Here is a 14,417-nt window from a genome sequence, read left to right as displayed (position 1 = left end):
CTGACCCTTTGCGTACTCCAGCCTTGGGGTCTCCCTCCCTGCACCTCAGGGGGTCATGCTCTGGTCCTGGTCACATCCCAGGGTCAACAGCGTGGGTCACCTTTTCCTGATAAAACCCTCAGGACAGCAGACACCTACGTGTGACCTCCTTGCTGTTTCCCTCAGCTGTTTTTTCAGAGTAAAGCTCACACAGTGACCTGGGCTGGGCTGCTGGCCCCAGCTCTGCATCACGGAGCGGCTTTGCCTCCCTGGTGCTGCTGGCACTCAGCCTGCATTTGCATAGGAGCCAATTTAACCCTGCAGCCATTCCCCCGGAGAGATTCAGGTGCTCTTTGAAATACCACAGTTGCTTGTGTGGACCCTGGACAAAAGTGTGATTAGCACAGCAGGAATTCTTTACACACAAAGCTTTGCAATTTTTAAGCTCTCTGGGTCACACCTCCCGAGCTGCAGTCACCTGGTCCTTGACCAGCCAAGGCAGGCTGAGGCTCCAGTCACCCCTGTCCTGGTCAAAAGCATCTCTTTGCCAATCATGCACCTTGTCTGCAAAGACAGAAAGAGCTACTAAGCATGCCCATCTGCTGAATGAGTGATTAAAGATGCCGCTAGTGCTGGAAAGCAGCATTTTAGAAAATCCTTTCTAACCCCCCTGGCTTGACTGAGAGCTGATCTGCAGCCCTCCGTCTCAGCAGGGCTGTGCTGAGCAATACACACCTCTGCACCGGCCACAGTGCGGGTGCAGTGTCCCTGAATAGCGGGTGCATTTGCCCATAGCAGCCGGCTGCCCAGGTCTCCCCGGGGATGGCATGCCTCCTCCCCAGTGCCCAGCGGACCCAGCCAGCTGTGCCCCGTTGCTCTGCTTGCTGCAGGCTGGCCAGGTTTTGTAATGCAGCTGCAACATGTGCTTTTAATTGCAAGAGTTTCCAAGCTCTGCAGACCATATACAGAATTGGGCTGCATTTAGGCAGTTGCATTACACTGGGCAGTTGCACTATCCACTGAAATATGAGTCTTTCAACCATTCATCATTTCCAGGAGGCTGCCCATTCTCCTCTCTGCAGAGCCTGGAGATTGGGATGCAGAAGTCTCCAGCACTGAGACCCCCACTCCTCCACCTGCCCAGATCTTTGTCAAGGGGATTTCTGCGGCTTTCCAGCCATGGGAGCAGTGCAGGCTGCCCAAGCATCATTGACTGAGACTGATGTTGCTCTGCACTGAGCAGATGTTTATTCTCTGCTCTCTCACTATGTCTCCACCAGATCTTCATCCCAACATGTCCTGTCCTCACCTCCTTTTCTCTTCTCACCACTCAGGTGCTCCCTTTCCAACCAACAGCCCTGATACACCCTGTGCAATCCACGGCCCTGTGTGAGGCACTGAACCTCTTCCCAATGCAATTATCAGCAGCTGCTTCCTTACAGCAGAGCCTTCCAGCTAACCATGGAGGAAAGCGGAGAGACGAGGAATGAGCCCTCATTTTGCAGGGAGCTGGATGCGGAGTGCAGAGCTGCTGTTCCCTGGAAACTTCCTCTCTTCCAGCCAGAAAGCCTGTCCCCACACAACTTGATGTTTATCTGGAAATCCTGGTTGTTCCCATTGCACAAAGTGGACCATCTCTACAGCAAGCCTGGCACGTTGCATTTGGTGTACCGAATACACCACTGTGCACACACACAGCAAACCCCATGTGCTCAAGAAAGCTACTGGCCATGCGTGATCCTTGAATGCTGTTCATGCACGATAGGTCCAGGGTCTCAGAAGGATGGGACTCACTTTGCATGCTCATTCGTCTTTGGGTAATATCCCAACTCTATCCCATCACTTGCACCCAGGCTACAGAGACACTTGTCCCACTCTCTGCTTCAGAGCATGGAGATGAGACCAGGGCTCAGTCCACCAGCACCCCTGTAATACCTTCAAACCCACCTTGGACAAGTCTTCGTGAAGGTGCCTGCTCCACCTGCATCAACTGTACCACTAGAGTAACGGCAAGTGCTCAATTTCCTTGCCACCTCGGGTGAAAACAGCAGCAGAACTCATCATGCCTGCCCTTGGGAGTCCTTTTGTCTCAGTAAAGTGGCAGGCCCACTCCCGAGCAATGCAGCTCTGCTCCCTCCCTGTGTAGGACACTTGGCACTTGGAGGTCCTTCCGTCAGCACAATGGGAATAGAGCAGTACAAGTCCTACTGCATTCCTCAGCTGTGCAGTACTTCAGATAAAACCTGCGGTTAAATGACAACCATAACTCTATGGGAAGATAAGATAAGATAAGTGAAAGAGTTTACAACTTACCCAAGGAATGGTGTGATCTGAGAGAGTCAAAAACAAGACCTGGTGTCTTCAAGGCAGCACACAGCTATCTGCAAGGCTCCCAATCCCACACTCACTCCAGAGCGAGCAAGAGGATGATTTACACTTGCACTGATGCCTACTGAGCTATTTACTCAGTTGGGAATTTGCCCTGTTGCCCCACTCCACTCCCCGTTTGGGAAGCACCAGCTAAAACTCAGCTCTGGCCTGCAAAGGACCTTTGCTCAAGAGCTGAGGGAGCACTCAGGGCTGCAGTGCTCCTGTCTGCTTTTCTGTCTGCAGCTCATTGACCTCCCCCAGTTAGCCTGCTGGGAGGCTGGCTGGGTACAGCAGCGCCAGAATTTATCCTCCAGTATCTTTTACTGGTTCTGCTGAGACCATCTTGGTACCAGAAGGATAGAAAGGGTGGGCAGAAAGAGTACCTTGTGCTTGCAGACTCCACTAACACAACGCAGAGGTGCCCGAACCCTTGTGCCAGTGCCCTGCATTGCTGCTGTGCCCATGCACACCCCTGCCCAGCACACTCCTTGAGAGAAGCATCCCAGAAAATCTCTCTGGGTATCAGAGCGAGAAGGGACTCCTTTGATCTGGCCTGTCGCTTACATGAGCCGTGGGACCTTCTCGCAGCATCTCTCTTTTGAGCTAGACTCAGCCTGCTAGGAAGAAAGCTATTCTCAACTTAAAATGTCCAGTGATGGCAAGTCCACTGCTGTACTTTGTAGCGTGTTTCAGTAGCTGAACGTACACACAGTTGAAGTGTGAGCCCCGTTTCCAGACCGATGCCAGTTTCCAGCCCTGGCTTTAGCTGAGGAGCTCCCTGCTACAGCTGCCTGCAGCCAGGTATGTTCTCATGAACTGCAGCCAGCTCCCTCCTCACCTTCCCCACTGCAGGCAGAGGTCTTCAAATCTTTTAATCTATACTGCATGCTTTCCAGTCAATGTATCTATTGCAGCCCTAATTTTCCAACATCCTTCTTGCACTGGGGCACTAAAGCAGGGCACGCTCTTTTAGTAACACCCCAAACTTGAAGTCAGCAGAAGCTGCCTCTGTGAACACTTGGTGTTCAGTCATTAGACTACGTCTTGACATTGGAACAGGACCCTCTCTGTGCAAGCAGTATTTCCCAGGAGAGCCTCCCCTTTTTGCTTCACTCCAGCTTCAAGGCAATCCCGGTCACTGCCTGTGCGCTGCCCCAGGTCCCCTCTTCCCCAGCCTCGCTGTCGCTGCTTACCTGTGCAGCAGGCAGTGGGTTGCCCATCACCTCCCAGAAGCAGCCCTGCAGCCACTGTACTTGCCTTCCAGTCCAGTGCATCTCTACTGACCCCTCACCCCCACCTCTCACTGGAGGAGGCCATTTGCCTCCAGGTCCTGATGACCCTCCAGCACTTCTCTGAGCTGCAGCAGAGCTTGCAGAGTCAGCCACACCTCATCACATGAAGATTTAATCCAACAGAGTCCGGTGCATCTCTTTGTAGAACGGTCTAATGGTAAATTCCCATCACAATGAAAAAAACAGTTTATTCCTGGATGAACTTATCTAATGAGAAGAATTTACAGCCCATGAAGCCCCTTAAGTTTAGCACAAAGTAGCTTGTAGTACATGGATTATTCTAGAATATTATCACAAGCAATAGTTCAATTTAAAGCAAATAGATGCCAGACTCCTGCTGTGTCCCACACACCTGACATCACTCCCTCACTGGAATAAAAGCTATTTCGAACTATGTTTTCTTTCACACAAGGACAGAGCCTGCTGAGATGTTGGCCATCAGACGAATGGAACATGCCGCAAAAAAGGCACATCTACCCAGAAAAGAAACACCAGCCTGTAAAGCACAGTGATTGGGACAGGCACTTTTTAGACTTCAGAAAACTCTTACATCAGGGTAGTGAAACGATACACAGCTGAAGTGTGTTGCCATTAGCAAAATATTTGGAAAACTGCATCCTTGGTGAAAGAGAAAATTGGAAGAGATGAGCAAGGCACTTCAGAAATGACGGAGCACATGATCTGCCCCGTCAGCTCCACCCATGCGCTACTCGTGCTGCTTTGTAAAACTACTAAGGCTGTACACATTTATGAAAAATTGTCAGGGTTGTCTAATGCAAGCTGAGCAGAGCCTGTTGGGAAATTCTGCTACAGAACATCACATCTTTCTAAGAGAAGTCGCAGGGCGGACCGTGCAGGGAACAGCAGACCTTCTGGTAAAAAACAGTTGTCACCTGTCCGTGATGTCATTTTTTAAGATGAAAAAAAAAGGTATTTTACTAAGTTAAATTATCATCTCCAGAAACTCTAAAGATCAAGATAGGGGGTTTGGTTTGGGATATAAGATCTCTCAAGTTTTACCTGCAAAAATTTTAGGCACTTACTGTCCATTCTCCAGGTCCTTCACATGGCACACAGATGCTTCCACCACATCCTTTGGGTTGTGGTAGGGATTGCTGGCAATGGGATGTTCCTCGAGATGATAATGTCGGGCAGTCCCATTGACTTTGTAGATGAGGGGGCTGGCTTTCCCGTTAGGCGACATCTCCTCCTTGCTTCTCTCCTTCTCGGGTATCACAACTTCAATTTTCACTTCAACTGCAGGAACAAACAGAAATCTTCATTAAAATGAAGCTGGAGGTTTTGCTGCTATTCTGCCTCTTCCTCCTTTCCTGGACTTCGAAAGGGGCTGACAGAGATTAGAACAGACATTTTTTCTTGGCTTGCTTGCGAAGATAAAACATTTAATATCAAACTCGGCTTGATTACCCGAGCCCATTATTCCACTGTTCTTTCTCCATCGGGCACCTTTGCATGCATAAAGTACATATTCTTGCAAGCAGACATTAGTCATCAGTGCAAAACAACCCCTCAGTCACAGTTCCTGTCCTATTTAGTGGAAAACAGCTTCAGGCAGCTAAATGTGACGCATGCCGAGGCCTCTAGGGCTCAGACAGACTTCAAAAAACCCTTTAATTGTTTGTAGATAACATTAACTGAAAGAGAAAGTCAACACTGCATGGTGTATAAAGCTGCTTCATTAGATGGAGAGCAATTAATAAGGAACTAGAAATATCCAAAATTATTTCTGCATGAGGTTTTCAGCATACAGTGAATTTTCAGCGCTAAGTGAGAAAAGCAAGAATTGTCTGTTTTACTTAGGTGTACACCATTGAACAGGTTTGACAATAAAAGCATCCCTGGCCTGGCGACCAGGGGACCAGGGTACCCGGGGACATGCAGAAGCTGCTTGTGCCAGCTCAGCAGGACAGGGGATGGGGCAGCTTTTCGCCAAAGTGCCAAATCCTCGCACTCACCAGGGGCAGGATTCACCGGGGGCTCTGACAGACAGAACCAGTAAAGCAATTTTCTGTGTATCCACGCTGAACCAAGAAAATGTGAACTTCTGTTGCGTTATTGCAGCTGCCAGCTGCAGGAGTTACTGCAAACTAATAGGCTCAGCACCATGCATTAAAAAAAAAATGTTGCTATGAGCAAATTTGTTCCTGGAGCTCTATAGAAGCATCCCAGCTCCCTGCAGGTACCCAGCAAAGAGGCTGCTTTCCATAAGCACTGTTTTCCTACGTTGTTTGGAAAAGCAGACACGGATTTTCCAGAGCAGAATTAGGAAACATAACGAACATCCATTTATGCCAGTGCCTGTGAAATACTTTCGGTCAAAGAAACAGGACGATCATTTCCTACAATTACACAGCCGATCAGATGTTTGTCTGGAGCGAATGTGGCTGCGCATCCTTGCGGCCAGACCCCGGAGCCGGGCAGCATGTTGCTGCCGACCGCGGCACAGGATGGGACCGGGCTGGCACCGGCGAAGCCAGTGGCTCCGAGCCCTAATGGTGACGTTAATGCTGGTGAGTTCACCCTGCAAGGAACAACCCCCATCTCTCACTTGGCCCAATGCCCCAGAGCTTTGTTTTCCAAACTACATTTGGGTCAGGCGAGCACCCGGATTGCTCGCTGATCCACGGGCATATGAACCTGTGGGGATGAAGATGGAAATTTATCTCTGCGCTCTTCACTTCTTTCTCGGTCAGAAAAACATGTGCAAAAAGCAGCAGGTCTCTGGCACCGGTACGTGACAGCGTTCCCAGCTGTCCCCTCTCGGCATTCACCAACACTGCTGGACAAACGTCCAGAGGAAAAGAAAAAGAGGTATAAAGTCTTACCCTCTCCTGTTTCGGGTCCCACACTTCTACCACTTGCCTCTGTGGGGGACAACTCCCACTCACCTCTCCCTGACCCTTTATCCCTCCTTCTCGTCCTCCTCCTCATCCTCCCTGGCCCCGTGTGGGGTGTCCCTCTGGCCAGAGACCTGCATTCCCGCAGGATGATCCCTCCAGGAATCTGGGGCTCAGCAGCAACTGAGCTGATCCAGCAAACTGCTTCAATTGCCATCAGGGAAAATGACATTTAAATGAAATATTTATAAACCCAAGTTTAATTCTGAAATCGGATTGGCACAGTGTGGCTGGGTCCAGTGTGCTCCATCCCTTTGACAGTCATTTTCTGTAACTGCCAGAAGAGGTTCCTGACCTTAAAGCAAACTGTTTGGAAAGTTTTAGGCACGTGCCTACAAGTCTGTGCAGTGGCCGACTCCTCGGGGACCGGCCAAGGCCACCACTGTCACACAGCAGCACTGCCCCGGCCACGGCTGGTGGGAACAAGGGTGACAGCTGTAGCTTCCAGGGCAGAGCAACTGCTGCTGTCCGAGCATGTATATGTATGCATCTAGAGATATAGATAGAGACAGAGATATGCGTGCTTGCCCTGTGCTACCAGCATCACTTATATACATATATATGTGGTTTTGTGTGTTCATGTATGTTTTTAATATATATGTATTTTTTAACTATATATATACACATACACATATATATGAAGGACCAGGAGGCCAGGGCTGGAAGTATTTTATAAGAATACACAAAAAAGCAGATGAAACAGTTGAGCATTAGCCCCACACATCCACATACACCTCAGCACTGCCAGCTCTTAGTCAGCTCCCCAAAATCATAGAATTGCTTAAAATATGGATTGTCAAGCCTATAAATTTTGACCCTGTTTTTATTTTTTCCCCACAGGTTTTCAGCCTTTAGGTCAGAGCACTGCCGGGACCCCCACACACACACCCAAGAACTATGTCCCAACCCCATTTATCGTGGTTGGCTCAGATGTTTTTTCACGCTGTGGCCACAATGCTCTTGTGCTTTGCCTCATGCCGTTAACACCTGGCAGTCAGTCATTAATACTCCATTACATCTCCCATAAATTTATTCCTTCTCCATAACTATTGTGGGACAAGTCAAAGCCTCTGCCTGCTTTTAGGCAGCTACCTGAGACATGAGGCTGGAAATGTTGGTATCGACCCTGGGTAGGGTGCAGGCAGGAGGAGGGTGGCTGGGCTGCAGTGCAGGGCCATGGTCATTATTTTTAAAAATTAGGGCAATTAAATGACCCAAGACTTCTTTACCACAAGATTAGGTTCCCAGTATGGCTCAGTGCTCTTCTAGAGGCTAAATTTAAACTATGGGTATCAGGCCATTTAAAATATCATACTTAAAACAGTAGAAACTACTAACTTAATACGGCAGTGCAGGGGAAGAAAAAATTGGCATGAGCCAAGAGTTGGTTTGAATCTGGGGGAGTTTGGGTACGATGAAGATGCCTGGTCATAGGGGATGGAGGAGCTGGGCCAGCAGAGGGGAGAGCAGTTTGTCTGCTTTCCCCACCACAAAACCCTGTGATGCCTCAGGCTTTGCTGCTTAGGGGCTGCAGGCACAGGGCAAATGAGCCCTGAGGGCAGGGAACAGCATTGTACTGGCTGTATGGTGCCGACAGCTGCGACAGCAGTGGAAACCAGAAAAGCATCAAGGGTAGTGATGACAGAGGGACCAGCAGGGTATGGTGGGCACAGCCAGCAAGCCCAGTTTACCCCAGTAGGGTTTATTTCCCTGCAGCCCCAGCACAGAGTAAATCCACCGCCGCAGGACATGCTTGGGGTCTCGCTCTGCCCTGCTGGAGCTGAGCTCTCCAGGCATCCCCCGGGCTTGCCCGCACTGCCTCTTAACCGCAAACCTTGATGACAACTACTTTAAGTGGTCTCAAAGAGACTCCAAACCATTTCTATTAAAAATGACAGAGCTAACGACAAAACCATCATGTCAAATGTGCCTGGCTCTACCCTCCCTCTCCAGGTGCCCTGTTCAGCAAATGCCATGCTCCCAAAAACCGGAGGTAGGACTTGCCATCCAAGCCTGGGGGCACCCTCAGAGCCAAGCTCAGAAGGACACACAGCCCACAGCACTCCAGCGTGCAGCACCCCTGCGAAGGGGACATGTTCCCTGCTCAGAGCCAAATGCATCCTCTGTGCGAGGGCGAAGCTCACCCACAGACACGCTGTGCTGTGCCGGAGCTGCTGCCCTTGCCCCACCATCCAGCGCTGAGCCCAGCAGAGTGCAAAGAAAAATAATCACAACTTTGTAAGTTTTGCAAGCTGCTCTCCCACGCCTGGTGCAGAGATGGTGCTGCTGCAGCTCACACTGAGCAGTCGCTGGCGCACGATGGTTCCCTTTAGCCGTCATCCTGACCTGGCTGGCTCTCCTGGAGCGGGTGCTGGGATCCCACGCAGACTGCCAGCTGGCAGCTCATCACGTATGCATCACGCACCCGGAGAAAAAACGGAGAAAAAAAATTATGCAGAGATTGAGAACTGGGCCTTCAGAAGAGGATCCGGCGTCACGGGACTGCAGCACTAGAGATAACAGAAGATTATTTCGCTGCTTGAACATAGGCTCTTAATTAAACACTTAAATATCAGGATGGGGTCGTGTGCTGCAGCAGCAGCCAGACTGCAGGGCTGGCCTCCGGTACAGCCGGCGTAGTTATTTACCGTTGCAGGACTCCACTCCCTCCCCAAAGCTCTTGTACCGGTGATCTGTTCATGAAGAGGTCTTCTTGGCGCACAGCAATGTGTGTGCAATGTCAAGGTTATCTCGAGAAATGCTGAGGGTGCTCAAGGGGACTGAGGGTCTCTTTCAGATATAAGAAAATGGAGCAGATAAGGACCTCATATACATCTTTCAAAAGTGTCTAAATAAATTCTGTTGACTTCAGGCTGCATCTGAAATATTCCCTTCATGTCGAAACAGCACTGATAGAGAAAACAGCTCTGTTCTGTCCCTGCATTATTTGCTTCTCATTTGTACAGGGGATAGGTGGATTTTTAGAAACAGGAAAGTCCACTACTTAGCTCGGATGGTGCACAGTTCCCACAAGAAACAGGAATGACAAATATCAGAACAATCGGTATCTGCAAATGCATCTGTAATAATGGTTTATGTTATAATAGTTTAAACTGCATTTGCAGGTTTTATAACCATCAAGATGAAGCACCGCAGTCAGTGGTGTGCTAACCAGGGGCTGGGGAAAGGCTTGTCAAAAGCCTTTGAAGACTGCTAATCAAAACCAGAGCTGCAGAGAGAGTGTTACATTACAGGATGGCATTTTCAGTCATTTGGCCCTGCTATGCAAATACAGCTCTACACGAAAATCTGCAGTTCAGGAAATACGCCTGCAGAGCACTTTTATTCCTGCACCAGTCCAAGATTAAACACAATTTTGCTGATGGTATACAAAATAAAGTGGAACCGCCAGCAGAGTTTGTTACAAGTTTAGTCAACAAAGGCTTTTATTCCTGGATGCGTTTTCACTCCTTAAACATTTCAAGAAAGCACATAAACAGCGTGGGTTTTCACAAAAGAAAACTTACAGTTCACAGTGTCCAATGCCATATTACCTTGGCACTGCAATGACCCGTAAAATAATCACAGTACAGGTCAAGGGCAGAAAACCACCTTTATTTTCTCCTTGTGCCTTGCAAAGCAAAGGCAGAGGACCTCACTCAGTGGATGCTCGGTGGGTCGCAGACAGGACTTGTATCGCCCTCTGACCTTTCGAGTCCTTCAACCTGAAATCCCCATTGCCTCAGGCAATGAAGACTAATTGCCAATAAAAGGTCCTCAAAAGACATTTTTCCACCCACAAAGGCTACGTGTGGATGCTGACTGATCTCATAGATCAGTGCAACTATCTAATTCCCCTTGCCCTCGGGCACAAGCAGGTAACAAGGCCAGGGTTGCCCTTCAGCTCCCTCTTAGGTGGCCAAAACAAGCTGCAGGATGGGAGCTATCCTTGAAGGCAGCTTCAGCAACGCTGACTGCACCAGCCCCCCATGTACCAGCATCGGTCCCTGGGGACCAGCGCTGGGGCGATGCGGGTGCTGCCAGGTATGATGAGCACGGGCGATCACACGGTGCCTGCTCATGCCCACACTGCCAGCAGGGGCTCAGGACAAGCCTTAACATTGACACTTCCATACCAGACCTCCCTCGACCAGCCAGTTTGCCTATGCAGCCTGCACCACAGCCCCTTCCTCTCCTACGTACACCACCTTCCCCAAACCGCAAAAAGCAGGGAGCACATCCAGCCCAGCCACGGCGGGAGCGTGCAGGGCAAGGGGAACATCCTTGATGTCCAGCTGCCTACAGCTGCTTTCCCCACTGCAGGCAGCATGCATGGAAAAGCTTCGCCAAGAAAATAAAATCCAGAGAGCAGAGCAGCCCCAGGACCTGGCCTGAGTGGTGGGACTGAGAAAGCACCAAGAAATCAAGCAGTACGTGGTCCTGCTCCTTCCCTGGTCATTCCCTTCCAGCAGGGACAAAATTAGGGGCTGGCCAGTGAGTGGCAAAGCCGCAGCAGTAAGGAAGGTGCTGGAGCCACACATGTCCATACGGGGACACACAAACCCATGGGGGCACGAGGTGGGCAGTTCTGCCCCCAGACACTGCGGGAAGGCAGAAGCAGGGAGGGTGGTGGGAGCATGAGGAGATGGGATGGGGAAGAGCTGCAGCGGGCGTTTGGTTGGGGTTGCAGGGTGTGGGCTGAGCTCTCTTCCTGCCCGCCCGCCACCCCCCGGCACCGCTGCAGCCCCTGGGAGCCAGAGTGCCGAGGAATTTGGGGGGATTAATGGGCCGGTAATCCTCCCTGCAGGAGCCGAGAATTAACATTCCCCCGGCCAGCGTCCACCGCCGCTGACCTACTTCTCCCCACAAGGACAGCGGGATGGGGGCACAGTGCCGGACGGCAGTCACCTGGTTTGGGCTTGGAGAAGCATCCTCCCATGGTGCCGGCCGGGACAGGCAGCGGGGACGGGGACGGCGGGCAGGTCAGGAAGGGCACAGGCACATCCTCACATGATAAACCACCTGCTCATGGTGTCCTGGGCTCCAGGAGTCGTTCACAACCTGCGTTGGGTAGAAAAGCTCCGTGAGAAGCGGTACCGGCAGGGAACGCGGGTGCCGCAGGGAGGGGAAGGAAAGCCGGCGAGCAGTGCTGCTGCCTGCACCAACAGCTGCAGGCAGGAGCCAGGCAGCAGGAGCACAAGGGGTACATGGAGCACAAGGGGTACATGGAGCACAAGGGGTACACGGAGCACAAGGGGCAAGTCGCACCAAGCCCCATGCACCGCCGGTGACCCAAGTGACAAGGGGAAAACATGACGCTGGGGTTACCGTGCTGGGAGTCACCGGTAAATTCAGTTATGAAGTTTATAAATTCAATCATCCTTTCAAAGTTTAAAATTACAAAAACCCTCGTATCATTTATGTTCAGACTTTAATAACTTTCCAAAGCCCTGCCTTTGGGAATTAAATCTCTAAGCACATAAGTCACAGCCCAAATACAATGATTAAACCATAAATACATTTCAGTCGGGTTTTTTCTTTTATTATTAGGTGATGGAAAAAAGAAATCTACTTTATTGTCCAGTCCTGCAAGTTCTCGCTTTCCAATAATGCTTATGCCTGCAGAAATCCCATTCACTTTGGAACAATTATTTATTTGAGAAAGGGTTTTTAATATCAGGCCATTTTGCACCAAAACCCAATTTTTTATACTATTAAGACAAGGTTTTTTTATGTTTAAGTGGGACAGGTAAACAGTCCACTTCAAGTTGTGTTTATCTCATTAGCTTTGACTCATAGTGCTGTCAGATTTGGTACAGACTAAGAATTACGATAAACCTTTTTGGTTATATTCCCTGACAGCAAAGATTCATACAACACAACTAGCAATAAAATAGAACATTTTTAATAACATAAATTAATAACATAAATTAATTCTACCCATTTATACCTGTACTTGAACTGACTTACTATGGTTTTGCCATATATTTTTCACAAAGCCTTCCGATCTGGGCAGGAAGTTAAAACTGTTTCCAAAGGATATTTTAACATAGGCAAAGTAGGCTTTTCTGCAGCTTAGAAAGTGCCTCGAGATCTTTCCAATGAGAAGAAAATACAGAAGTGCCAGGGGACAGACGCCAAGCACTGCAATTTCTCCCCTTTATTTAAGCACCAACTCAAAATATCTGGACATATCCCTCTGTTTTCAGCTATATCCCTCCAAAACAACGTACACTTCTTCCCACACACCTTCAAACTCCCCTTCTGCTGTGCATGGCAGGACCTCCACCAAGTCCCAGGTGTGTTGCAGGAGCACCTTGAAAGCCTGAAGCATGTTGAATAAGTAATCCAGGCTATAGAGGAACAAGAGACAGGTGCCTTGCAAAGCGGACACGTGCCATTTCATAATGGGTGCTGAGGGGTACCAATTTGGGACAGACTATTAACAGGACAAAAAACACACAACCTTGCCTGCAGACTACAAAGAGTGATCAGATGTGTGTGGAGCCACCAAACAAGCTCATCTGCAACGGGAGAACATTAAATGGAGCAGGGAAGAGCCAAGAGCTCTTCTCACAAGAGCAAGAGCAAGGAAAGCAGCACACCAATATTTATGCAAGAGCAAATGCAAAAAAATGCCAAGAAGGTGCACAAATGCAGAGGAAGATTTGGGAGCGCCGGGGAAAAACACAGCGGAGAAGTCACATGCAGTAACTGCTGTACGGCCCTTTCCCAAAAATGGCAGGAAGAAAGGGAAAATGGCTTTGTATCAGAGAAACAGAGTCTCAAGTCATCAGTAATACAGGACAATAATTTAGTGTAAAACATAATAAAATACTATGCAAAGGTTGGCAAAAAAGGAGGCAGGAGTTGAGTGCCAAAGAGGAGCAGGTGATGGGGGACGAGCAGGTGATGGGGATGAGCTGGGGGGGACATCCAGGACATCCTCAGCATCAAGCCAGAAAAGAAAGTAAAGCTGCACCTAAGTGAGTTCATACCAAAATGAGATGCCACTGTGACGAGAATGTGCCAATGACACAACGTGAGCCACACAAAGGAGAGCAAAGAGAAAGCTGAAACAGAGATACTGTCACCTACACAGAGGCTGGACTTTCTTCCAGAAGGCAACCAGCCTACTCCGAGGTCCGTGATAGCCAATTCCGACAGCCGATTCACGAGCAAACCAAACCCCCTGCGAACCCAGAGCAGCCGTTTGCTGTGGGTTTTCTGCAGCAGAAAGTGGATGCTGTGCTGGCAGGAGAGGGCTAGGCTCCAGACAGCATCAGAGCAAGCCCTCAGGATGTGCGCACTGGGGGAGCACAGCAGGGACCCCCCACCACCCGGGCAGGTGATGGGGTGGATGGCAGAAGGGTGGCTCCCAAATGCGCCTCACCAGAGGATGCCTCCAAAGATCCAGAGGATCTTCTCCAAACCCCCCAGAGATGCTGATGGCCGTGGGACTGGTTTCCAGCTGGTCTGGCTGGTTTTACAAGGGATGTTGGGGGGACATCAGAGCTCCTGTCCTTCATTATCAGCCATTTGTCTGAGATGCCTTTGCTTTGTTTGAACCTAAAGATGCAATCTGAGGCCATCCCCTCAGGCCCACTTCACATCTCCTAATTTCCCCATTGATGGTCCCCCTGGGCCCTTCGGAGGCACAAGCTGTGCTCCAGCTGACTGAGCCACCCACAACTTCCCAGAGCAGGCCAAAGCAGAGCACAGTGCACATTTCTGGGTATCCCTCCTCCACTCCTGGAGTTAACCAAAAAGCAAAAGCAAAAGGATTCTTTGTAGGATTTCAACTGACACTACTGGAGGAGAAGCCGTCTGGCTGCCCACAGCCTCAGTCCCAGGAAGC

General features: G+C 49.8%; 1 protein-coding gene across 2 annotated transcripts in view; it reads right to left on the bottom strand.

The window, feature by feature from the left end:
• The window catches only part of AIFM3 (AIF family member 3), a 38,699-nt gene extending 27,079 nt beyond the window's left edge, over positions 1 to 11,620 (bottom strand). The window contains exons 1-2 of one of the 2 annotated variants that reach the window (XM_075167130.1): positions 11,468 to 11,620; positions 4,685 to 4,898 (exon numbers count right to left, since the gene is read on the bottom strand). In XM_075167130.1, the coding sequence (XP_075023231.1) occupies positions 4,685 to 4,898; positions 11,468 to 11,498 (245 nt within the window). In that variant the 5' untranslated portion in view covers positions 11,499 to 11,620. The remainder of the gene's footprint in view (positions 1 to 4,684; positions 4,899 to 11,467) is intronic. The other variant, XM_075167131.1, reaches the window with a different exon arrangement.
• Between the last annotated feature and the right edge of the window lie 2,797 nt (positions 11,621 to 14,417).

This window comes from Calonectris borealis, chromosome 18 (genome assembly GCF_964195595.1).
Source record: "Calonectris borealis chromosome 18, bCalBor7.hap1.2, whole genome shotgun sequence".
Classification (NCBI taxonomy): Eukaryota; Metazoa; Chordata; class Aves; order Procellariiformes; family Procellariidae; genus Calonectris; species Calonectris borealis.
Note: the sequence above shows the minus strand (reverse complement) of the source record. Positions and strands in the feature narration are given on the sequence as shown.